The 25,416-nt window shown below is 45.5% G+C and overlaps 2 protein-coding genes across 3 annotated transcripts; one reads left to right on the forward strand and one right to left on the reverse strand.

The window, feature by feature from the left end:
• Nucleotides 1-361: 361 nt before the first annotated feature.
• tpp2 (tripeptidyl peptidase 2) lies at nucleotides 362-13,664 on the forward strand. Of its 2 annotated transcripts, XM_005466879.4 has the most exons (29): nucleotides 362-630; nucleotides 1,525-1,653; nucleotides 1,757-1,852; nucleotides 2,370-2,474; nucleotides 2,856-2,980; nucleotides 3,118-3,281; nucleotides 3,419-3,573; nucleotides 3,666-3,742; nucleotides 3,827-3,954; nucleotides 4,091-4,339; nucleotides 4,436-4,551; nucleotides 4,643-4,814; nucleotides 4,901-5,058; nucleotides 5,147-5,223; nucleotides 5,307-5,413; nucleotides 6,201-6,355; nucleotides 6,458-6,574; nucleotides 6,675-6,775; nucleotides 6,851-6,947; nucleotides 7,038-7,175; nucleotides 7,311-7,555; nucleotides 7,951-8,029; nucleotides 8,979-9,017; nucleotides 9,423-9,574; nucleotides 9,664-9,760; nucleotides 9,861-9,991; nucleotides 10,539-10,788; nucleotides 10,907-11,026; nucleotides 11,121-13,664. In XM_005466879.4, the coding sequence occupies exons 1-29, from the start codon at nucleotides 466-468 to the stop codon at nucleotides 11,208-11,210; spliced, it is 3,834 nt and encodes a 1,277-aa protein (XP_005466936.1). In that variant the 5' UTR covers nucleotides 362-465; the 3' UTR covers nucleotides 11,211-13,664. The 2 variants fall into 2 exon arrangements, with proteins under 2 accessions (XP_005466936.1, XP_003445764.1); XM_003445716.5 differs by lacking the exon at nucleotides 8,979-9,017 and having other exon boundaries at nucleotides 11,121-11,237.
• Nucleotides 12,641-25,374, reverse strand: LOC100690019 (protein-lysine methyltransferase METTL21C). The gene is made up of 5 exons (XM_019359282.2): nucleotides 25,260-25,374; nucleotides 21,199-21,225; nucleotides 16,801-16,949; nucleotides 16,233-16,350; nucleotides 12,641-16,100 (listed from the first exon to the last, which is right to left on the reverse strand). Exons 1-5 carry the CDS (start codon nucleotides 25,372-25,374, stop codon nucleotides 15,715-15,717), a joined length of 795 nt encoding a protein of 264 aa, XP_019214827.1. The 3' UTR covers nucleotides 12,641-15,714.
• Nucleotides 25,375-25,416: the final 42 nt, after the last annotated feature.

Consider the following 25,416-nt stretch of genomic DNA (forward strand, 5'->3'; position numbering starts at 1 on the left):
ACAAGTCCTGCTCACCTCTACAGGTGGCCGATGAGACCTTTGCTCAGGGTGACATAGAGATGACGTTTCACAAACACAAAAATGATAACAGCGTGAGGAAGACAAAATCAACTTTTCTGCACACACTGCAGATGCTGATACACCTCTGAGTTTGATCAGTCAGCCACCTCTGTGTGTGTGTGCAAGGATGTTATCAAGGATGTGAAACCTCTTGGCTTTCATGCAGTCATACACTGCTCAATTACACATCTTGGTTTCCAGCCAGCAGACAGTTCACATGACAGTAAAAAACCCAGTCCAGACTAAAGCAGATAAGTTAACAGGCTGATAAAGGCCTGCTTGTTGGCCTGGGGGTTACTGGAAGCACTGCCCCTTTAACTAGCTCTCCTCCCCGTCAGTCCCACACGCGTACTGTTGCTCTCTTCCCCATTTCGCTGCTTTGTTTTCATTGTCGCTCTTCCGATCATGGCTGCTCATTCTACCGAAGAGCCGTTCCCCTTCCACGGGCTGCTCCCCAAAAAAGAAACCGGCGCTGCCTCTTACCTCACCCGGTTCCCCGAGTATGATGGCCGAGGGGTGCTCATCGCCATCCTCGACACCGGCGTGGATCCCGGGGCCCCCGGCATGCAGGTAGATCTGACCGGCTGCCTCGTGTTAAGCCACGACCTAGTTGGCGGAAGCTAGCGAAGCTAAAGGGCCGACTCATTCACTTCATTGGTATACAACGGCAGCGGCTAGTCATCTAGCTAGATACTTAGCATCTGTGGATACACCAATAGTTAACTTTAACGCCACAATGACAACCAAATTAAGGCAAAGCAGCTAGTAGTGTGTGTTTACCCCTGCTGTCAGAGTGTATTTCCGTGCTAGTCTGGCGTACAGTTAGCCAGTAAGTTAAAATGTGTGCTAGCATGACAGCCTGGAAGCTAGCTGCTGAATTCTTTTCGTGTTTTTTTTTTTTTTTACCCCCTTTATTCCAGTGTTTACATTATTAGACTTACATGCTGACTGGATGTTGTAGCTAGCTTAATAGTAGTAAGGCAGAGTAAACTAAGCGTATTTGGCGTTTTGATAAGTGGCCCGTAAACTGTGAAACTTTATCCTCACTGCCAAGTCACAACGTAAAAAAATAAGCCGACCAATACAGTGTTAAACACTACATGTTACTCTAAACCTGCCTATTTCAGTGCACATGTGTAAGTCTAGCTGGATAGCTTTCACAATACATGAGCTTATTTTCTGTTCTCTTGCTTCAGTCATGCTTGAGGGGCTGAGACTGAAACTGACTGCTTCTCTGGTAGTAAACAAATCCTCATGTTAAAAAGCACGTTGAGCTTTTTCAGGTATCATTTTACTCAAGACCGGCTGAGTTACTTAGCTGATTTATGGATGACGATTCATTTAGTTTGCTGTCCATATCCCCCTCCCCATTCAATGTAAGATACTGGTTATGATGTGCACCTTTTTCTGTCTGTATTCTAGTGGATTGCTGATTTCTTTCATATTTTTTTTTTGTTCTCTTAGGTCACAACTGAGGGGAAGCCAAAGATTGTTGACATCATCGATACGACAGGCAGTGGCGATGTGAACATGACCACCGTGGCGGAGCCTAAAGATGGGACAATCACCGGCCTCTCTGGCAGAACGCTCAAGGTCAGTATATAAACATATCCATGTACACAAACATTAAAAACATTCCTTTATAGGCGCTCTCGTTCATCTGTTTCACACTGCATATTTTTTTAATGTCGTCCAGGTCCCTCCTGCTTGGGTCAATCCATCAGGGAAGTATCGCATTGGAGTTAAAAATGGCTACGAGTTCTTCCCCAAGGCTCTGAAAGAAAGAGTACAGGTAGGAAGAGGTGACATTATTACTTCACTTTGTCTGACACAGTGTTGATTTTTTTTTTTGATGAGCACAAAGCCCAGTACTCCTGACACGTGGACAATTAAGCTTGGACATGATAGCAACTGTTCAAAAGACTCATGGCAGTGGAGCTTCTGGACACCTGAGTCACAGACAGGCCTTTTTTCCTGATGTTTCAACACTTCAATCAGCTTTGGCGATAAAACAAAAAAAACCTGCTGAATTGTCCTCTTCCCTCTCATAGAAAATCTATCTGAAATCAGTGAACTGATAGGATTTGACCTTTATTCTGAATTGATTATCCATACTTGGAAAATTTTGTAACGAGTTTATAGCTTTTTTTCATATAATACACTCACATGGTGAATGAATGGGGGAAAAACACAATTGGAGTGTCCCTGTTGACAGCTCTTCAGCTGAGATTATTTCCTGCCTTGTATGTTAGACTGTGTGTTGTGTTGGAGAGTTATTGTTTTTTTTTTTTGTGGTTTTTGACTACTAGAAAGAGCGAAAGGAGAAGATGTGGGACCCGCCACACAGAGCAGCACTCGCTGAGGTTTGCCGCAAGACGGAAGAGTTTGACCTCGCTCATCCAAACCCCTCACAGGTCAGACCTGCTCCCTTGAGGTCATTTGAGAGAAAAAGGCAACGTTTATGTTAGAAAATATGTACATTTATAAATTCATAGAGCGAGCTGGAGGAGAGAACTTGAAAGTGAGAATGGCACAAATAATGCTTTTAAAGAAGTGGGATTGTGGGCTGATTATTGAACAAGAATGGTGATAAACAATTTTGAACGATCAAAATCGGAAGTGACAAAGAAAATGGAGCAGCAAGAATAGCTGCTATCACCAAGAGGAATAAGGAGGGAATGTGAGAGGATCTAACGTATTGAGCTTCATTTCTTGCATTTTCTGAGTGTAGTTAGGCACCCTTTACTAGCATGGGATGCCTCAGCTGTATCTCTCATCTTTCGGTCTCTCCGCAGATTGAGAAGTTGCAGAAAGAAGAGTTGCAGTGTCAGTCAGAGCTCCTGGCATCGCTAGAAAAGAAGTACAGTGATCCTGGGCCTGTATATGACTGTGTGCTTTGGCACGATGGCGTCACATGGAAGTACGGCCACCTTTAATTTTCCTTCCCCTTCTGTGTCCTTACAGTTTTTTGTTGTTGTTTGTTTACCCCTTCTTTTCACAGCCTTCCCTTGTTTACCAGTAATCTATTTGTGACCTGTTGTGATTTGTTCCCTTTAGGGCTGTAGTTGACACTTCAGAGTGCGGAGACCTGTCCCAGTGCACTGTGCTGAGCTCATACAGAGAGTCACATGAGTACGCCACGTTAGGAACTGTCGAGATGCTTAACTATTCTGTTAATATTTATGATGACGGCAACACGCTCTGCATAGTCACCAGCGGAGGTGAGCCATCCCAGCGTATTAGATTCCTAATATGCCTAATAGTCGGTTTAAAAACGTGTTGGGTGTAAGAGTGGGGTGGCATAATGTGTCCACACGGTATTCACACATGATCTAATGCTGCTTGTGCGCTCCTAAAGGGGCTCACGGGACACATGTGGCAAGCATCGCAGCAGGCTACTTCCCAGAGGAGCCCGAACGTAATGGTGTGGCCCCGGGTGCCCAAATCCTGGCTCTGAAGATTGGAGACACCCGCCTCAGCACAATGGAAACAGGCACAGGGCTCATCCGCGCGGTATATTCCTCAAAGTCCTGAGAATATAGATTTAAAGAAAATATCTGTGTATGTTTGCACCATTTTATTCTTTATTTGTCTCTCATTTAAAGATGATTGAAGTAATCAACTACAAGTGTGACCTGGTTAATTACAGTTATGGGGAGGCCACACACTGGCCCAATTCAGGGTAAGTACTTGGAGAGCAGGCGCTGCCTCTGTTGCTCCTCGCTGCTTACTGTTAATCATTCGTCGCTGTCTTTTTGTCCTACAGGAGGATTTGTGAGGTGATCACTGAAGCTGTGCAGAAACACAACGTGATCTTTGTGTCAAGCGCGGGAAATAACGGCCCCTGCCTCACTACAGTCGGCTGCCCAGGAGGAACCACCAGCAGTGTTATAGGTACACGCTCGGATGAAACCAATGCTTCTCAGACTGTTTAACCTGCAGTGGGTCCTGGACCACGGATTGATAACCTCTGGATCAAAACATCTGTTCAGCCATGCTTGGTTTCATTTTTGCTTTGTTAATTCTGCAGGAGTTGGCGCATACGTGACGCCAGACATGATGGTGGCAGAATACTCCCTGAGGGAGAAGCTGCCTCCGAACCAGTACACCTGGTCATCGAGGGGTCCCAGCACCGACGGGGCCCTGGGGGTCAGCATCAGCGCCCCTGGCGGTGCCATTGCATCCGTGCCCAACTGGACCCTTCGTGGTACCCAGCTGATGAACGGCACATCCATGTCATCCCCGAACGCTTGTGGCGGCATCGCATTAGTCCTCTCAGGTGGGTCCAGTGAGATGTGATAATTCGGCCTGCTGTATGTAGAGAAATGTGTGTGAATTCAAAGCTGATGCTGGTGTTTGCTGTTTTGTGAAAAAGGATTGAAGCAGAATGGGATCCATCCCTCAGCTCCTGCTGTGAGAAGAGCGCTGGAAAACACTGCTCTGAAGGTTGATGACATCGAGGTGTTTGCACAGGGCCACGGAATAATCCAGGTACTGTGATTGTAACAGTTTCAACCTGATATTCTGCCATTTCTTTCCCTGATGGATGTTAAACAAATGTATCGTTTTGTCTTCCTCTCAGGTGGAAAAGGCGTTAGACTACCTCACTCAGCACGCCTCTTTACCCACAAGCCACCTAGGCTTCTCGGTAAGTGTGGGAACACAGAGAGGCATCTACCTCAGGGACCCAGCCCACGTTCTTGGACCCACTGATCACGGAGTAGGAATTGAGCCCATCTTTCCAGAGAACACAGGTACTTTCATACATCATGTGTTTATTTATTTATTTATTTTTTTGTTCTTTAAAAAAAAATGTAGCTATCTTCTTCTTCCATCACAGGAAACTCTGAGCGAATCAACCTGCAGCTTCACTTGGCGCTCACGTGCGCTGCCCCGTGGGTCCAGTGCCCCTCCCACCTTGAGCTCATGAACCAGTGTCGTCACATTAACGTCCGCATCGACCCTGTTGGACTGAGAGAGGGAGTCCACTACACAGAGGTGGGCACCACGCGAAGGGGAGAATGAGTCAAACAATCGAGCTCATCTGTCTGTGTGCCCTTACGTTCACTTTAAATTTGTCTTTCAGGTGTGTGGGTATGATACAGCAGCTTCTAACTGTGGGCCACTATTCAGAGTTCCAATCACAGTTGTTATCCCTGCCAAGTAAGTCAGTACATGCTTGCCCCCCCCTCCGCATAAGAGGTTTGTGTGTTTCTCTGTCTGATGGATCTTCTTTCTTCCTACAGAGTGACAGATAGTCGTAATCAGGAGGTGTGTTTCACAGACGTCCACTTTAGACCGGGCCAGATCAGACGCCACTTCATTACTGTTCCTCAGGGAGCCACCTGGGCAGGTCAGTGTCTTACTGTTTTCCACTGACACTGTGCTAATGCTGGGCCTGATCTGCCTCCCTTCAGAGAACTGGCCCACATTAGCCAAACCCTAAGTAGCAGAAGTTGGACTAATTTCCATGGGGAAGCATCATGGTTTGGTCTTGCGGGATCACTCCTATAGTTGGTTCCAAATTTGTGCACAGCAATTTAGTGGTGCCTTGCAGGTATCAGCTTTTTTTTTTGTGCCCCAGTACCATTCTCCCTGCAGAGGAAATGTTAAAATAAAAAAATATGCACAGAACAGCACACGGGGAACACTTTCCTGGGCTTGGTTGCAAGTTTTAGTTCACATTCCCAAGTTGTTAGCTGATGAGGAGTCATAGACAGATCCAATTCTCAATCGTTACATCTATTTTCAAATGGAAATACATGGAACAGGACCAAAGACTACATAATCTCCAAATCAATATAATCTAGGAAGGAAGAAATTTCTGACTTGGTGCAGCGGGCTCATCCCATTACAGCACCACAGTCGAATTCAGTGAGCTCTTTAGAATGACTCATTCTTTCACAAATGTTTATAGAGGTAGATTGCACGGCTGGCTGTTTGATTTTTTTTTTTTTATATACCTGTGGCAAAGGGAGTGAAAACACCTCAACGATTAAGAGGTGTGGCCCAACAAGTTTGACCATATAGTGGATATCTTGATTGCGCACACCTCAGAACCTCTTGGTTTTTCACCCTCTCTCTCATCATGATCATCATCTTCTTCTGTTTTTTAACCTCTGTTCTTGTCTCTCCTGCAGAGGTCACACTGACGTCTCATTCGGGAGACGTCTCGTCAAAGTTTGTTCTCCATGCGGTGCACCTGGTCAAACAGAAAGCCTACAGAGCAAACGAGTTCTACAAGTTCTCGTCGCTGTTGGAGAGAGGCTCACTAACTGAGGCTTTCCCTGTTCTGGTATGTATATTTATATTATATTGGCTTGGATTCAACATGTAAATTATGATGTGGAAAAACAACAGTGTGGATAAGCACTGTGCTTTTTAATCTCTTCTCCAGTCAGGTAAAGTGGTAGAGTTCTGCATTGCACGCTGGTGGGCGAGCCTGGGTGACGTCACGGTGGACTACACCATCGCCTTCCACGGACTCAACACGTCTCCGTCACCCCTGCACATAGTAAGAACAAAGAGAACAGAAACAGCAGGAAATACGACGCCGATCAGACCGTATCGGTTCTCTTCTGTCTCTTTTCTGACTCACGTTTGTGTCTGCGCAGCATGCCTCGGAGGGAGTGACGAGTTTCGAAGTGTCTTCACCACTGAGATACGAGGAAGTGTCTCCAACTATCACCCTCAAGTCGTGGGTTCAGCCTCTGAGGTGAGTGTAGGTGTGCACAATTTGGTTCTAACTTTAGTTGTAGCTCCTTTATTGAGCCCATTGTCTGTTTTGTAGGCCCTTAAGTTCGAAGATAAAAGCGTTGGGGATGAGGGATGTTCTGCCTGATAACAGACAACTCTATGAGATCGTGCTCACCTACAGCTTTCACCAGGTAAAACCACCTGCACAGCATATGAAGAGGAAAACGTAGCTTTTTTTTTTTTTTTGCGTGTGTGTATAATCTTCTCCTGCTTGTTTTTAGCCCAAAAGTGGAGAAGTTACACCCAGCTGCCCAATGCTGTGTGAGCTGCTGTACGAGTCAGAGTTTGACAGTCAGCTCTGGATGCTGTTTGACCAGAATAAGAGACTGCTGGGCTCCGGCGACGCCTATCCACACCAGGTACACATGAAGACGGTGCCACAAGGAATACCTGTACACGCATTTCTGAACCGCTCCTTCATACCTGCAGGTTGTACCTGCTTTATGATGATGGGAAAGTGGATTTAAAAAAAGAAATCTGTTTTATTTTTACAGTATTCTTTAAAGCTGGAGAAGGGAGACTACACTGTCCGGCTGCAGGTCCGGCACGAGCAGTCCAGTGAGCTGGAGCGACTTAAGGATCTGCCGTTCGTGGTTTCTCACCGTCTCTCCACCACCCTCAGCCTGGATGTCTACGAGACACATCGCGCTGCCCTCATGGCCAAGAAGAAGGTGAACTCTGTCACCTTGTGCCCGGGTGCCACACAACCTTTCTACGTCACAGGCCTGCCAGATGACAAGTGAGTCAAACCCACCCGGGGCCAGCCATATTTAGTCTGCATATCCATGCTCCAAAACTCTTTATTTCCTGTGGCCTTGCACCGCAGCACTATTTTTGGTCTCTAAATAGATTTGGTTGCTCTTTACACGCAACATTTCATTTCATCCACTTCAGCTACCACAGATACTCTCTGTGGTATCAAGCTGCAAGCTCATTGGCTAACAACTCATCAGTGAGCATGTGGTGTCACAATCAGACCAGACCAGGTTTTTCTAACCATGATGATAATCATCATCATCTCTAGACTTCAAAACAGGACCACAAACCAGTGTGAAAATACTTCACCTTGAAAATATGTGAGTCTATATTTATAATTCTGAATTTATTCTCTTTCTTCCTTTACTTTGTTTACAGGATCCCGAAGGGAACGAGTCCAGGATGCTACCTTTCAGGCTCTCTCGTTGTGCCCAAGAGCGAGTATGGCAAGAAAGCTGTGAGTAGCTTTGTTCTTTGTGAACTTCGATACTTCAAAGAAATATGTGGTCCTGCTCATCAGGACCCAAAGTCGTGCTGGATTTCACATTTCCTGCCAAGCATTCACTTGGATGCGTTTAATGTGAAGCCGGCAGGACTCGCAGTCCTGAGGATCAGAAAACACCGGTGCTCGATTGCTCCCCTCCACGCACAAACCAGACTTGTTCTTTGCTGTCCTGTTTAAGTTGAAGCCTGATATTTTTCTTTCTCATTCATTTGGCTTCGTTTATACTTCTGTTTCAATCCAGAATCAGTCTAATGTGGTAAATGCCAGCTCTCTCACACATTGGATACAGTTGAGTCCGATTGTTTGGAACATTGGGAAAAATTTTAGTTGGAAAAGACAAAAAAGATTTTTTCCCAACTAAATTAATGTGAGGGGGATTTGCTACTTACGACTGGGCCCGAGGGATGTTTGCAATAATTGCCACAGTTGCAAATATTTTATTTGCAGAGCCTGTTGTCTTGGTTCTCCTTAGTTTGCAAGCGCTCACTTTAACTTCTCTGAAGACCCGCTTCATGAATCACCTTTTAATTTCTTTCTTTTTAATTTTTTTTTAAGCTTTTGTGTGTTTGTGGCTTTACTCGGTGGCTCCGGCGCAAAAGACTTCAGTTTGAACTCTAGCAGCCATTTACAGATCAGTGTTTTCCACTTTGCTGTAGATGTTTTTAAATAGTTCTGATAATGCACTGATTGCATTCAGTTTTCCCTGCTGAAGGAATAAAGGAAATGAGTAGATCAGATGTGTTTAGATTTAAATCTAAGACCACACGTTTAATGAGCAACAGGTAGGTGTGCGGACTCTCCGAGTCTGCCAGTGAGGATGAAAGATGAAATAAAGAGAGAATCCTTTTTTCTGGTGTGCTTGTGTTGTCTCTTCCTTACTGTGTGTTATTCTGACCACCAGGGGCAGGCCTCAGCAAAACGACAAGGGAAGTTTAAAAAGGTACTGGATGAGCTAGAAACACTGTACAACAGAGCGTCCACTGCTCTCCTACCATCTGGAAATGGCTTACTCTTTACCTTAAGCTAGGACTTGTTACTTCTGCTTTATCATTTCAAAGCATGTCAGTATTTCTGTTCTTTGATGCATTGTTATTTCGACAGAGTAGTTAGTTTTCTGGTGGTCAATACAATTATCTTTTTAGTTATAATTTAAACTTTTATAACTGGGTATTTGTTTTCTTAATTAAAAAAAAAAATCAGTGAAACGGGAGGATTTTGGTGCTTTAAGTAAGCAGAGGGTGAGAATTTGGGATCATGATGATGGATTATGCTGAAGGTTTAATGACTCTATTTCGACTCAGCCGGTTTGTTTGTTTGTTTTGTGCGTGTGTGTGCATTTATGCAGGATGTCGTTCCCGTCTTCTACCACTTAATTCCTGCTCCCAACAAAACAAAGAATGGAGGGAAGGAGAAGGACAAGGAAGGAGAGAAGGAGAAAGACGTGAAGGACGAGTTTGCAGAAGCTATGAGGGATCTGAAGATTCAGTGGATGACCAAGTGTGTGCACTTTCTCATCTCTTATGTCCGCCAACGCTTCAGCTTGGCTTCATTTCTCGCTCATCCGTGTGTCACCTTTTGCCGTTCAGGTTAGATTCCAGCGCTGTTTATGACGAACTGATGGAAAACTACGCGGACTACCTGCCACTGCATGTGCAAAGACTACACCAGCTGGACTCGGAAAAGGTGAAAGAGGAACGGAGAATGTGCCAGGAGTCATGTGAGGGAGTTTAAACTGTGCGACCGTGTTGACTCAGTCATTTTTCTTTTGTTGTTTGCGTTTAAGGAGCGTGCAAAACGCCTCAAGGAGGTGGTGTCAGCAGCAGACCTCGTCATCTCCCGCATCGACCAGACAGCCCTGGCTGTTTACCTCACCATGAAGACGGACCCACGGCCGGACGCCGCTTCTATCAAGAGGTATGTCGCACCAAGGAGCAGCGTTAATACCACAAACTAGTTTTAAATATTTCTGTTTAGATTAAGCATGAACCCCTGTGAAGGTGTCCCACACATCAAACCTTTTATTAGTTTAGTTTGTCTTTGTAGCTCATACAAGAGCTCAACTCTTCAACCCATTGAAAACCTACTAGGAAAAATTACATATTAGAAAAACTATTCTGATGGTCATCAAACCACATCTTTATTAACATATAAATAAGGTTCGCTCAGGCTAATCTTTATAGAGGGAGATGTTAAAATGGCAAGAGAGAAGAAGTTTAAATCATCAGCTGTGACTTTTGTGAATTCTGGTGGGGCGATTAATCATAGATGAGAGCTCACAGTTCTGGAGGGAGAAATATTTACAGAGAGGTGCAGCAAGTAAAAAGCACAAGCCTTTTTTTTTTTTTTTTTAATTGTACATGAAGTACATTTTAGAATTTAGGCTCCTTAATTTGTTTTAGAAAAAAAAATAGGCTTAACGCAGCCGTGCTGCTCTTGACCTCTGGTAATATTTGTGTTTCAGCGACATGGAGAAGCAGAAGTCGTCCCTGCTCGACGCCCTGTGCAGGAAGGGCTGCGCTCTGGCCGACCAGCTCCTCCTGCCCCCCGCGTCGCAGGATGGCGCTGGGGCTGTCGCCACGGGGCAGACGGTGGCTGAAGAGCCTGCAGAGGAGGCGGCCAGCAGCTCTGATGACATCTTGCAGAACATTTCCAAAGCCCTGATGGATACATTCTGGGAGGTGCAGAAGTGGGCGGAGCTAACGGAGTCCAAGGTAAGAGAAGTCAAACTGGTGTTTATGTTTTTTGTTTGTTTGTTTGTTTGTTTGTTTTTAAAGATTTGGGGTCATAGCTAAAGTTTTCTTTCTCTGTTTCTTTGCCTTGGCTGCTCAGGTGTTGATGTTTTCATATAAACACGCTCTGGTGAACAAGATGTATGGGCGGGCTTTAAAATACGCCTCAAAGATGGTGGAGGAGAAGCCCAGCAAGGAGAACATGAAGAACTCCATCCAGGTACAACAGCAGTGACGGCCAGCACACAATGACGTCTTTTTCACTGCAGTGATTTTTAATTATTCTTTTTTTTTTTCTGTTTCTTGTTCCTCAGCTCATGCGTCACCTCGGATGGACACACTGCGCTGCTTTCAGCGAGAACTGGCTCCCCGTCATGTACCCCGCCGACTACACGCTGTTCTAGGCACAGGCGCGCACACACCTGCATGCATGCTCGGGCAGCACGGCCACCCACGGTCCCATCACATGACAACTATGATATCATGTCCCTCAGGGTCACATGGTCTATGCATCCAACCAACCAGCTGCCTCCTCAGATTTTTTTTTTTTTTTTTAAATGTAATTGTTGATGAACACCAAAATAAATGATGACGGCGAGCGTAAGCGGTGGGATCACGCTCATCCTGAAGTTACCTTTAAACATGTTGTCGAGCAGCCTCGGCTGTTCAGCAAGAAAAACAACCAATAAATTAGTTTTTAAGAGCTGAACTCTTCTGAACTTTCTCCAGGGTGGGCTTGATCCTGCAGCTCAGTCGTCGTCCTTTATTTTGCTGTCATCCACAGATTTTTGGAGGCATTCACATCCACCCCATTCTCAGCTGTCTGGACTTCATTTCACATGAAAAACCTCATTGTCTGGTGTAAATACTGTAAAAAAACAAAAGGGCCACGACCCCGTTTATTAGCTAAGAAAACAAACTGAGTGCTCAAAGCTTGCTGTTATACTTCAGAGAGAAGACTGAGGACTCGCTGCTGCACATGTGCAGACACACTGGGCCTGATCCATGAGTTAAAAGGGAGTCACGGACAGAGCTCAATCTCCCTTTTTTCTTTTCTTTTTGATTGTCCAGCCCGCCTGGGTTAAAGCTACCATTTATTCTTGTCTGTCTCAGAACACACAACAGTTTTGAGGTGCCTTTCTTCATGTACCTTAACCTTTTCTGATGGGATGAAACGCAGGTCGTAGGGGGAGGATTTGACCACAGGAGGCGCTCATCCGCTTTCACCCATCAACCTTCAGTGGTGTCGACTGATGCGTTGAAGCTCGTATCAGCAGGCCGTCACCGCCGCCTTCGACAGCCACCTAAAACAGACCTCACTAACATCACGATGCAGACGCGGGCAGCGGTAGGATGTTCGGATCTGATTTCATCGTGAAACTTTCACACAGTGTTAAGACAAGTTTCTGTGCAGCAGTCACGCGTTGCACATGTACACAGTGTCATAAAATAATGTACATACACTCATAACTTACAGAATATTAAGATGCAATAGGTATATAACACAAAAATATTATTCTAATCGATGTGTTTTGAGTATATGCATGAGGAAGCATAGTTTTGTGGAAGCGGATTTTCAGTTTGTTTCTATTTGAATGATTTTTAATCGCCAACGGTATCCTCTGACGTTGTTTTCATGTGTGCGTGTCTGTGAGTGAATTTTATTTGTGAGGGTGTTTTTGTGTACATTGACTTTTCTCCCAGCGAGACTGTAACGAAAGCCATTTAGAGGGGAGCTGAGCATAAGTTTTGTTTTTTGCTTTTTGCTTTTGAGGACTATAACAGTGCTTTTGTCCAATTCACCTAATTTACACAGACCTTAAATTACAGCTTCTGCAAGTTGTGGTGTTTTTTTTTTTTTCTTTGAACGTCATAGGTCTGGACATTTGCCATGTGCCACATGTTTCTCTACTCAAAATAATCCAGGCAAGGTTGGTGCCTGAGTAGAGCTCAGAGTTTATGATACACGATGCTCATCTGCTGAAAAGTTTAGGGCTTCAGTGCGTGTGTGAGAATTGAGTGAGGTTTGCAGCTAATGTACATTTTATTTTCCTCTCCTTACCTTGGAATAGGCGCGGCTCTGAGGCTTTGTGCATGCTTTTTCTTCATGTAGTGACGATGTGATGTGTAAATGGTCGACGCTGCCTCGTGCAAGCATAAGAAAACGGTATAGATGGAAAAAATGCTTCTAAAAATAGACAAACCTCACAACATGCTTCTGGAAGCTGTTCAGCAAAACTTCAAAGAGTTGTATTTAAGAACGTATCTAACATGGACAGATCTTCTTTTTTCCCCTTTTTTCTTTAAATCCATAGAACTTAAAGTATGATTTCTGTTTCATCACTTTAACCAAAGAACGATTTTCCATGTTAAGCTGGTTTAATCATCGCTGCATGTATGAAGGCGTAAACCATATCGGAGAGGAGGTGGTGATGGTGGAGTCACGCCCCACATGTGAAGATGAACCCCCACCCTCCGGTGTGGATTTTGTGACTGTTTATGGTCTCATCTTTCCCTGATGTTGTTTTAAGACGTCTCTCAAGTGGAAGGTCCATGCCTACGAATGTAAAAGCAGCTGCTTTCGAGCCTCTTGTCCTCAAGGGGAGCAGAAAAATCTCTTCTGGGGGTGAATCGGTGGTCACAAATCATGCTTCTGTTTTTAGCTTCTCAGCAGCAGTCTCAGGTTTCTCTGCTGGAATCCATTTTTCTTTTTTAAATCTTCTCTTTTCTCCTTTTTCTGGAGTTTTGGATTGTTTTTCAGACAGATGTTGCATTCAGGGCTCTGCTATCAACAATTACACGCTGCCAATGACAGTTTCACTTTAAAAATAATTTTAAAAAGGCCTTAACGTTCACCACAGGACTTTACCGTCCACTTCATGGCACCAAACAGACTTCTCATATCCGTTGCTCTCACTCCGCTGGTGTCGAGAAAGACTTCAGAAAAGCTTCTTATGGTTGTGTTTATATTTATAGTCATAAAATCTAGTAAATGCCAATATTTTATCGAATGTTACGAGATAAGGTTGTATGCTCTTAGTATTATTTTATACCTATTCTTCCTTGATGACGTGGGAAAGACCCCGAGCTACTGTCACTATTTTGTGGTCACATGGAATAAGTCACAATCAGAAAAATGACACTGAATAAAAATATTTGGAACAATTCACGTGTTCACTGAGCATCACTTGCACATACAGCAAAAGAGACTTAAAAGCGGTACAGCTGACATGCCAAAAAAAGACATTTCATAGCTTCTTTTATACTTACTATGGAGGGCAGAGAGAGCCAAAAATGAATAAAATAAATACTTAAAATTGGGGAAAAAAAGTTCAATTTCAATTTGCTTCATTTAAGCCATTTAATATTTTTTTTCCTATTTAAATGACGTTCTATTGATTAAATATTTGACTTATTCCCAATTTTGATTAATTGACACATTTGTTTACTTCCAATTTTAATTATTCACAGTTATTTAATGGTGTGTTTAATTTAATTCCTTGTGGCACTTATGGCCCTCCGTACCCCACAGCCCAGTGAGTCCTGATCAGATGATTTGTTTTATCCCAAACATAGTATATTTAAGAGAAAATCTTTACATCTGAGAAACTGTCAATCACACAATCCAGTCAGTTGCTGACATCATTTTATTCTAATAGACAAAATTGGTGCCTTTAATACACCTTTCTCCAACCTACATTTATTGTTGTTGTGTGTCTTTTCTGTTCCCCAAGCTTCTTGTCTGCCTCTTATTCTACCATCTGAGGAAAAAGATGGCTAAAAGTCATCTTAATATGACAGTTCAAGTCTAAGCAACAACAAAGCCATCTGCCGTAAACTGACTATTTTTACACAGCATGCAAAACCTTGAAGCAATAGCAGAAGACCACATCGGGTGCCACTCCTGTTGGCTAGAACAGGAAACTGAGGCTACTCACATGGATTCACCAAAACTGGACAATAGAAGATTGTAAAAATGTCTGGATTTCTGCTGTGATGTTTAGGGTCAAAATGAGATGTAAACAACATGAAAACATGAATCCTATTTTGAATCAATGGTTTAAGCTAGTGGTGGTGGTGGTGGTGGTGTAATGGTGTGGAGGATATTTTTAACAACACAACTTAAGTATTGACTCTTAATGACCACAGTGTACCCGTCTCCTGATGGCAGCTTCTATCAGGATAATCCACAATATCCCAAAGCTCAAATAATCTCAGAGTGGTTGTTGTTAACATGGAACAAAATCTCTGAGAGATGTTTAAATCTATCCCATGAAGAATTAAAGCAGTTCTGAAGAAAAAAACAAAACAAAAAAAACCCAACAGGTCCAACCCAGTACTAGCAAGGTGTACCTAATAAAGTGGTAGGTAAGTGTGTATCGGCTCTATTTAAGTATTAATTACAAAATATGAGTGTAGAGTGTTGGAGGATGTAATATAACTCTACAAAAGTGTACAAGATGTGTGTTATCAGCATGATACAGAAAATTTTCCCATATGATGGTTATTGTCGACCAGTGTAACATGCACCCACAAGAAAGTGTCTGATGAGTCTAGAAAGGGACTGCACCATAGAAGGCAGATGATTTTGCATATTTTGGGCGATTATTTTCAAAACTGATCACATTTTCAGCAGCCTTGAATTTGGTATCTGAACATTTGTTCCCCAAACCTTACTGCCAAAGCAGATCCAAACTCACACTCATCTCCTCAGATTTTTTTTTTTTTTTTTATCCCCCACCAACATGTATAAAACAGCAGGTAACAAATTTTAGTTCAAGCTCAAAGCAGCATTGGTAAACACTGGATTATTTCAATGGAGCCATTTGAATTGCTGGCAATTTGTACACTTCAATGGCTTATCTCATGGGAGCGTCTCAGGAAATCTATCCACACCTTTTTGGCCTCTCAGTCTCTACTTGTTGCCATGAAGATCTTCATCTCTCCATCCTCGGCCAATAAGCTTGTGTTAAAGGCCTTTTTAAAGTTCTCAGTGAAAGTCAAGTCAGACTCAAACCTGACCTTGTTGGCCCAGATCAGAGTTGTTCCCAGTTTGCAGAAATGCTTCATGGTGACCAGAAGCTCACCCAGATAGTTGTGATGGTAGACCACATCAGCTGCCAGAATGTAGTCGTAGTGGTAGACCGATGATGGGTGGGTGCGTTCCAGGTCATAGCTCCATGGCAGAGCAACCACCTGGGGCGTGTGTCTGCAGCGGTTTCTGGTGTTCCTCATCACATTAGCCCGGAGATTCCCTAACATCTCTGGCAAATCTGTGGCTGTGACCGAAGCTCCTGATGATGAAGAAATACATCATCGTTACAGCGATACAAGGGCATTGTGGTGTTGCAAGACTTGTGAAATGTTCTGTGCCTCTGCGTGTTTGCATATACATGCTTTGTGTCAGATTGTGTGAGAACCCTCACCCAGCAGACTGGCCACAATGGTCACCAGTCCTGTCCCTGCTCCCAGCTCCAGCACCTCCTTTCCCTTCAGGTTTACCATGTGCCTGTTGTTTTCCAGGAAGGAGCACAAAGCCAACGCCTTCAGGACAGAGGGGGATCAGACAAGATCAAATTAATGAGTATGGTCCTGCTGTTAGGATCATACTATGTATACTTCTGTAATTTTTATAATAGCTTTCCATGATTTATAGTTTACAAATTACTGGGCCTTGGTTCAGCCACTGTCTGAAACAAGCTGTTTTAGCTGCTCTGCCTCTAAGGCCATCCTTCCTTTAAGCCAAGCCACTTCTGATTGGCCACATGCATGACCATATATAGGGTATCCTTTCTAAGTGACATCATACTGTTCCAAGACTAAAAAAAAAAAAAAAAAAAAAAAAACACTATCTGAAACTAAGAAAATACAGTAATCTAAAGCCTGAGCTTTTTGCTCACAGGCTTCCGTAACAATGTATATAAGACAGAAATCAAGAAAGCGTACAACAGGTCCACTTTCAATAGTGTTTTGACAGTTTTCATAAATACTCACCGCTGGCCACATCATTGCTCCAAAAGAGTCTATGGATTCATAAATAACGATATCCTCCCCTACATAATGGTAGATATCTTTAGTAAGGCTGCAGACGATGCTGGGGATCCAGTTCTCTTTTAGAGCTGTCTGTTTCTTAATCTCCTGTCCTGTGGGGACAAACAGAAATGAGCTTCAGTTCAATCAGACACAGTAACGACAAAAATAAATTATGCATAATTCTCTAAGATTGCTAACATGAGTGTCAGACAAATACTGGGAAGCTTATGAGTCAGCATTTTCCTCACAGCATAATTTGGAGCACTAAAAAAGACAAATGTTAGTATTTTAATGGGTATAATTGTCACGGATTGCCGGGGCAAGCCGTGTGTGAATTATTAAGGACCCAAGATGCGGCAGCTCTGGTGCAAGTGAGTTTATTACTCAAAAGTAAATCCAACAGAGATGGCGAGGATGAGCGTAAAACTAAGAAAACCTAAATTGGGAAAAACTAACAGAAACAGAGATGCAGGGAGGCACGGGGAAATGCACAGAATGACGGACGGAGAGACGCAGACCATAACATACCAAGTAACGCAGACGAACCAGCAACTACAAAGACAGAAGACCCGACTTAACCCATTTGATCCCAAATTTTTCCATGCAAAATAATTGCATGAATTTTACTCCTTAGACTTCCCCTACACACAATATGTTTAATTTTGTTAACGTAATAGGGGGTTAAAATGGCAACAATTGTTGCCAGTGGGATTAAATGGGTTAAATACACAGAGAAACACAGGGAGATTACACACAGGTGGTGGACACAGCTGGGAGTAATTAACAAGACAACAGGTAAAACTGAACACATTCACAAGAGACGCAGACCTTCACCATAAAACAGGAAACAAGAGAACACTACACGAGGATGCAGACAGGACACTGAAAGAGAGACAGAATAAAACACATGGAACCTGAACTAAACATGAGGGCGAGAAAACAAAACCTAAACCAGAAGTAATAATCATCATCATAATCACTAATAGCACAACAAGAGAATACGAGAACAAATCATAATATAATAAACTCAACATACTGGGTCCAACGGACCCAGAGCCATGACAGTACCCCCCTCCAAGGGCTGGCTCCCGACAGCCCAAACAAAAAGGCACAACAAGACAAAGCACCAGGTCAGGGCGGGCGGAGGGGGTCCAGGAAGGAGGGTCCGAAAAAAAAAAAAAAAAAAAAAAAACCACACAGAAAACAAGGAGCAAAAGAGTCCAAACCAGTCCAAAAACACAAGAAAACAGTCCAAGAACACAGGAAAACAGATCAACACACAAAACCAAACTATAGTTCAACAAGAGTCCATAGAACGTTCAGGGGGTCGACCCGGAGGTCGACAACACAGGAGCCAAAACAGGTCAGGGGGCCGGCCGTGCGGAAGGCAGCGGCGGCCACTGGGAAACAGTTCAGGGGCCGGCCGGCCGTGAGGACGGCAACGGAGGCGACGTGGACGCAGTTCAGGGGCCGGCCGTGAGGACGGCAGCGACCCAGGCGAAGGAGGTCCGGAGGCCGGCCGTGCGGAAGGCAGCGGCGGCTACTGGGAAACAGTCCAGGGGCCGGCCGTGAGGACGGCAATGGCGTCGTCGTTGGCGAACAAGGTGATGGAGCTGGTCCGGAGGCCGACCGTGCGGAAGGCAACGGTGGGGACTCAGGCGAAGGGAGTCTGGGGGCCGCCCACGACGGTGATGGCGCCTGGCCAGCGGCCTGGAGGTGAAGCCTGGAGGTGAAACTGAAGGAAGGTGAAGACTCGGAGGCCGGACCAGACGACGCTGAAGACTCGGAGGCCGGACCAGACGGGGCGGCAGTTGGCGAGGGTGAAGACCCGGAGGCTGCTGCAGGCGAGGGTGAAGACCCGGAGGCTGCTGCAGGCGTAGCTGATGAGGCTGCTGCAGGCGAGGGTGAAGACCCGGAGGCTGCAGCAGGCGTAGCTGATGAGGCTGCAGCAGGCGTAGCTGATGAGGCTGCAGCAGGCGTAGCTGATGAGGCTGCAGGCGACGGCGTGGAAGCCGGAGACGGAGGCACTGCAGCTGGCGTGGACGATGAGGCTGCAGGCGACGGCGTGGAAGCCGGAGACGGAGGCACTGCAGCTGGCGTGGAAGCCGGAGACGGAGGCGCTGCAGGCGGCGGCGTGGAAGCCGGAGACGGAGGCGCTGCAGCTGGCGTGGACGATGAGGCTGCAGCTGGCGGCGGCGTGGAAGCCGGAGACGAAGGCGCCGCAGGCTGGACGGATCCCTCGGACCCTCCAGCGACGACAGCAGACGAAGGCCGGAGCGGTCCCTCGGACCCTCCAGCGGAGACACGAGACGAAGGCCGGAGCGGTCCCTCGGACCCTCCAGCGGAGACACGAGACGAAGGCCGGAGTGGTCCCACGGACCCTCCAGCAGAAGCCATGACCAAGCCAGCAGTCATGGAGGCCACTAGCTGACACAGTGGCGACTGACAATGCACTGAGCACTGGCTCTGCCCAGGCAACGCTGACATGAAGTGGTTCTCAGGGGGCTGCTTAATCTTCAGGGGTCCAGAATCGGCTGGGGACTGAGACCTAGCCTCTGGGGAAGCCCTGGAGTGGCTAACTGTGCCAACGGCGGCTAAACCCTGAAAAGTATACTGCGTAGACATAAAGCCTTCTCCCTGCATGGAGTGAACGGGTGTATCTGGTAATACTGGAACCTGAACTGCAAGTAACGGTGACACTGGAGGCACAGGGGCCTGACCTACAAGGGCCTGACCTACAGGTGACACTGGGGGCACAGGGGCCTGGACTACAGGCGGCACTGGGGCCTGCACTGAGGGTGAAGCTGGGAGCACTGGGGCCTGCGCTGCGGGGTAGCTAACACTGGTGACTGAGCTGAGAGCGAGTGGGCAGCTGACACTGGTGACTGAGCTGAGAGCGAGTGGGCAGCTGACACTGGTGACTGAGCTGAGAGCGAGTGGGCAGCTGACACTGGTGACTGAGCTGAGCTGAGAGCGAGTGGGCAGCTGACACTGGTGACTGAGCTGAGCTGAGAGCGAGTGGGCAGCTGACACTGGTGACTGAGCTGAGCTGAGAGCGAGTGGGCAGCTGACACTGGTGACTGAGCTGAGCTGAGAGCGAGTGGGCAGCTGACACTGGTGACTGAGCTGAGCTGAGAGCGAGTGGGCAGCTGACACTGGTGACTGAGCTGAGCTGAGAGCGAGTGGGCAGCTGACACTGGTGACTGAGCTGAGCTGAGAGCGAGTGGGCAGCTGACACTGGTGACTGAGCTGAGCTGAGAGCGAGTGGGCAGCTGACACTGGTGACTGAGCTGAGCTGAGAGCGAGTGGGCAGCTGACACTGGTGACTGAGCTGAGCTGAGAGCGAGTGGGCAACTGACACTGGTGACTGAGCTGAGAGCGAGTGGGCAACTGACACTGGTGACTGAGCTGAGAGCGAGTGGGCAACTGACACTGGTGACTGAGCTGAGAGCGAGTGGGCAACTGACACTGGTGACTGAGCTGAGAGCGAGTGGGCAACTGACACTGGTGACTGAGCTGAGAGCGAGTGGGCAACTGACACTGGTGACTGAGCTGAGAGCGAGTGGGCAGCTGACACTGGTGACTGAGCTGAGAGCGAGTGGGCAGCTGACACTGGTGACTGAGCTGAGAGCGAGTGAGCAGCTGACACTGGTGACTGAGCAGAGGAATAGCTGTTCACTTTAGTCTCTGCCACACAAAACACAGCCCCGGAATAAACAGTTCCACAGTCCGAAAAAGAAACAGAGTCCTCACTCACCACAGCCGGCAATTTAGAAGTCCGAACGTCCGGCTGTGGGGTGGCGCGCCGACGGCGCGATCGTCGTTTTCTCCCCGCCGATGGCTCCGACGGGCCGGGCAAAACCACATCCGGCGGGTTGGGCAGCGAGGCAGTTGTGGCTTGGAGAAGGTGTGGCGTGTTGTAGAGAAAGGCCTGCATGGTCGGGGGAAGCGACTCCACTAGCCATGGCAGGCCGGAAAAGAGCCGTTGTAGCCGGCTTTCAACGGCGCGGCGAAGCTCCTTCGGAGGGTCCTCCAGCCACAGCCCGAGGAGGATCTCCACATTATAGATGATGTCGTCCCGGAGCTCCTCGGACGGATTTACTGCTGCTGGGTCCATGGGGGCTGGTTCATACTGTCACGGATTGCCGGGGCAGGCCGTGTGTGAATTATTAAGGACCCAAGATGCGGCAGCTCTGGTGCAAGTGAGTTTATTACTCAAAAGTAAATCCAACAGAGATGGCGAGGATGAGCGTAAAACTAAGAAAACCTAAACTGGGAAAAACTAACAGAAACAGAGATGCAGGGAGGCACGGGGAAATACACAGAATGACGGACGGAGAGACGCAGACCATAACATACCAAGTAACGCAGACGAACCAGCAACTACAAAGACAGAAGACCCGACTTAAATACACAGAGAAACACAGGGAGATTACACACAGGTGGTGGACACAGCTGGGAGTAATTAACAAGACAAGACAACAGGTAAAACTGAACACATTCACAAGAGACGCAGACCTTCACCATAAAACAGGAAACAAGAGAACACTACACGAGGATGCAGACAGGACACTGAAAGAGAGACAGAATAAAACACATGGAACCTGAACTAAACATGAGGGCGAGAAAACAAAACCTAAACCAGAAGTAATAATCATCATCATAATCACTAATAGCACAACAAGAGAATACGAGAACAAATCATAATATAATAAACTCAACATACTGGGTCCAACGGACCCAGAGCCATGACAATAATGGTGTCATTGCCTAAGGGTCAGATAACCTGACAGTAAAGGAAAACATGTCTCTGCTTCAGTTCCTTTTAGGTTCAGTCACTCTAAACCAGCGGGCACCACATCTACCCCGTTGTTTCCCTCAGGGCAGTTGGTTATAGTTTTGGCTTGTCTACCTTGTGGCCTTACGGTGTGTCTTACATCTCAGGTTTAACAGGAAAAGAATCCTGCCAGTCTCCTTAAAGCTGCTGTTTTACTTAAAGGTAAAATCACAAAGAAAAACAAATGCTGCTCTACATTTTTTTTTTTGTATTTATCAGTATTAAAATCCATTTAAACTATTAAAAATGTCCGTAAGAGATTACAGGATGACACCAACCTCAGCAACAGGACCACTCTCAGCATCGACCAAGTGTGTTTGCTTTTGGAACTGTGTCTTCATTCCACCTACTTCACATACAAGGGTCAGTTCTACAGGCAGAAACATGGGTGTGCCATGGGCTCCCCAGTTTCACCCATCGTGGCCAATTTGTACATGGAAGAAGTGGAAAAGAGGGCGTTGCTATCCTACCCTGGAACACCACCAAGCCATTGGTTCAGATATGTGGATGACACCTGGGTGAAAATCAAATCTCAGGACGTACTACATTTCACGGATCACATTAACTCGGTGGACCAACACATCAAATTCACCAGGGAGGATATGAAAAGTGGCAGGTTAGCCTTCTTAGACTGTGAGATTTCCATCAGTAATGGGGGACATCTAAAAGCTGACGTGTACCGTAAACCTACGCATACGGATCAGTATCTAAGGTTTGACTCTCATCATCCACTGGAGCACAAACTGGGTGTCATCAGGACGCTACAACACAGAGCGAACACCATCCCCACTGACACAGCGGCCAGGGAGGCAGAAGAACAGCACATCAAGAAGGCCCTGAGTAAATGTGGTTATCCCAGCTGGACTTTTGTCAAAGCTGGGAAGGCACCTAAAGAAAGCTCCAGCCGATCCAGGAGAGAAGGACAACCGCTGCCCAGGCGAAAACCTGTAGTGATCCCATATGTGTCAGGAGTATCGGAACAGTTGAGACCCATTTTTTTCTAAACACCGGGTCTCTGTGGCTTTTAAACCCCAAAATACGCTGCGCCAAAAACTGGTCCACCCCAAGGATCGGGTCCCCCGACACAAACAGAGTAACATAGTGTACGCTGTTAAGTGCCAGGAGGATTGCCAGGATTTCAAGGTTCAAGGTTCAAGGTTCTTTATTTGTCACATGCATAGTTATACAAGTATAACACACAGTGAAATGTATCCTGACACGATCCTCGACATGTGCAAAAACATGGGGGGGGGGGGGGGGGGGGGGTAGAGGAATAACATTATAAATATATTTGAGAGAACAAAATATATAGTATATACATTGGGTGAATGTGCAGTAGAAGCAGCAGCAGGTGAATTCTGTACATTAATATGAATAGACATCTGACTATTTTACAGAATGGACACTATAAACATATTTAAAGTTAAAGGAAGTTAAAGGAATTGAGTGTCTGGAGGAGAGTCTCAGTCAATTATAGATGACTCTTCTTGAGTCTCTCTGTCCTTGCCCGGATGATGCGGAACCTTCTACCAGATTGTAGAAGTTGGAACAGTTTGTTGCCAGGATGGGACGGGTCCTTCAGTATCTGCGTTGCTCTAGTCCGGCATCTCCTGGTGTAGGTGTCCTGAAGTGGGGGGAGAGCAATCCTGCAGCAGCGTTCTGCTATACGGATCACTCTCTGGAGATATATTTATACATCGGGGAAACCAAACAACCTCTAGCGAAGCGGATGGCACAACACAGAAGAGCAACCTCATCAGGCCAGGACTCTGCAGTTTATTTACACCTACAGGCCAGTGGACACTCTTTCAAGGATGAGGATGTACACACCCTGGACAGGGAAGAACGCTGGTTTGAGCGCGGAGTCAAGGAGGCCATTTACGTGAAAAGGGAAAGACCATCTCTGAATCGAGGAGGGGGCCTAAGGGTACATCTTTCGCCATCTTACAATGCTGTGATTGCAGCCATTCCCCAACTCTCTGTGAATGGTACTCATGGCCATTGATCAGTGTTCTTTGATCAGTGGGTTTTGGTCAGTGATTGTTGATCAATGGTCATGGGAATTTCCATAATTATGATTAAGGAACTGACCTCACAGCCCATTGTTCCTTCAGTGGGCTGGTTTCAGTCATTATGCAAATGTACTGTTTATAAGGTTTGGGGAAACCTGCAGTCAGCTGAGACTGAAGAAGTCACTTGGATGAGTGACGAAACGTTTCTCCCACAAAACGCTACGTCCAGATGAACAGATTCAACTTTTGGAGATTTACTTTCCTGGATGATTGAGAATGCATCAAGACATATTAAAAATGCTGAATATTAGTTCCTGTAAACATTTTGCTACGTTGGCTTTGTGGCTATATAGCATACTAGCACGATATTTTGGAGGCTAGCAACACTGACTGTACTTTTTGAACAGACAATATCAGGTGTAAAGCTTATTCAGTTTTACTTTCAGCTACATGCTAATGCTAGGATGGTAGCATGCTTTTAAACACTGATTCTGCAAACATTGTGTCATAAACATGTTTATAGTGTGCCATCTTAATTTGGCATTAGCATGCTAATATTTGCTAACTGTCACTAAACAGAATTTCAGTTAAAAAGGAATTTCACTGGTTCTGTAGTTATAAAACAAAGTTTATGACTTTATGTTTTATGGTTTCAAGAAATTTAAAACAAGAAAAAGTACAACAGGAAGCAAACTCAACAGAGATCTGATGGTGGTCATCATCTGGAGACCATGAATGTTTGAATATCATGTCTAATGTTTTTGGGGCTCACGTATTGGGTTATAATGCAAAATTTGAGCCATTTCAGACTTGATCAACATGTAGGATCAATATCTGTACATTTAACTTTTTATTTTTCTATTTTTAGTACAGGGCTCTTTATTTGGTAAGATCTCAAGGGTCACAACTTGGTAGAGTTTGACGTCCTGGGCCTTCAGCTACAAAGGCCACAAAGGCATCACCTTTGTCTAATTTTAGGAAAATGGACAAGACCATGAATGTTTGAAAATCATGTCAGTGCAGTTCATTATATATAATTGTTGGGATGACACATGGATTATAATGCAAAATCTGAGGTATTTCAGACAGAAAGGGGAAAAAAACAACTTTCACGAATCATTTTCTCTGTACCTTTAACTTTTCATCACAAATTTATAGTGAAGAAATGGTCCCTCTGTAATTGAGTGTCAGCAGATATTTCATGTAAAGTGTTTCTCTTTTTAGAGCAGGGCTCCTTGTTTGATGAGGTCAAAACACTCTGGAGAACCCGATGCCCTGGGCCACCAGCTGCAAATGACCCAGGGCACAGAGGCATCACCTTTACCTAATTTTAGGAAGATGGAAAGTGATCTTGCTTACATGTAACACACAAGTCTCCTGAATGCTTTACTGCTTAAACTTGGTTCCACAAGATTTCCAGCATTTTATAAACTAATATCTTCAAGACTTGTGAAAGGAAAAGAAAATTTGAGTGAACTGACCCTCTAAACACAAGGAGATGTGTAACACTGATGCATGTGCTGATACACTGGTAGGCCATTTAGATGGAGCACCTGTTATATCTTCAGTACTTGAATCTGTGTCCTCTGGTTGAGCCTTCTCATCTGCGAGGACCTCCTCCATGGTCTCCTCTTCTTCACACTCAGTATTGCCTTCCTTTTCATTTTCTCTTTCATCCTCTAACATGTTGGTTTCTTCTGGTAATTCATCATAACTTATTTTTTCATG

This window comes from Oreochromis niloticus, linkage group LG1, assembly GCF_001858045.2.
Source record: "Oreochromis niloticus isolate F11D_XX linkage group LG1, O_niloticus_UMD_NMBU, whole genome shotgun sequence".
Taxonomy (NCBI): Eukaryota; Metazoa; Chordata; class Actinopteri; order Cichliformes; family Cichlidae; genus Oreochromis; species Oreochromis niloticus.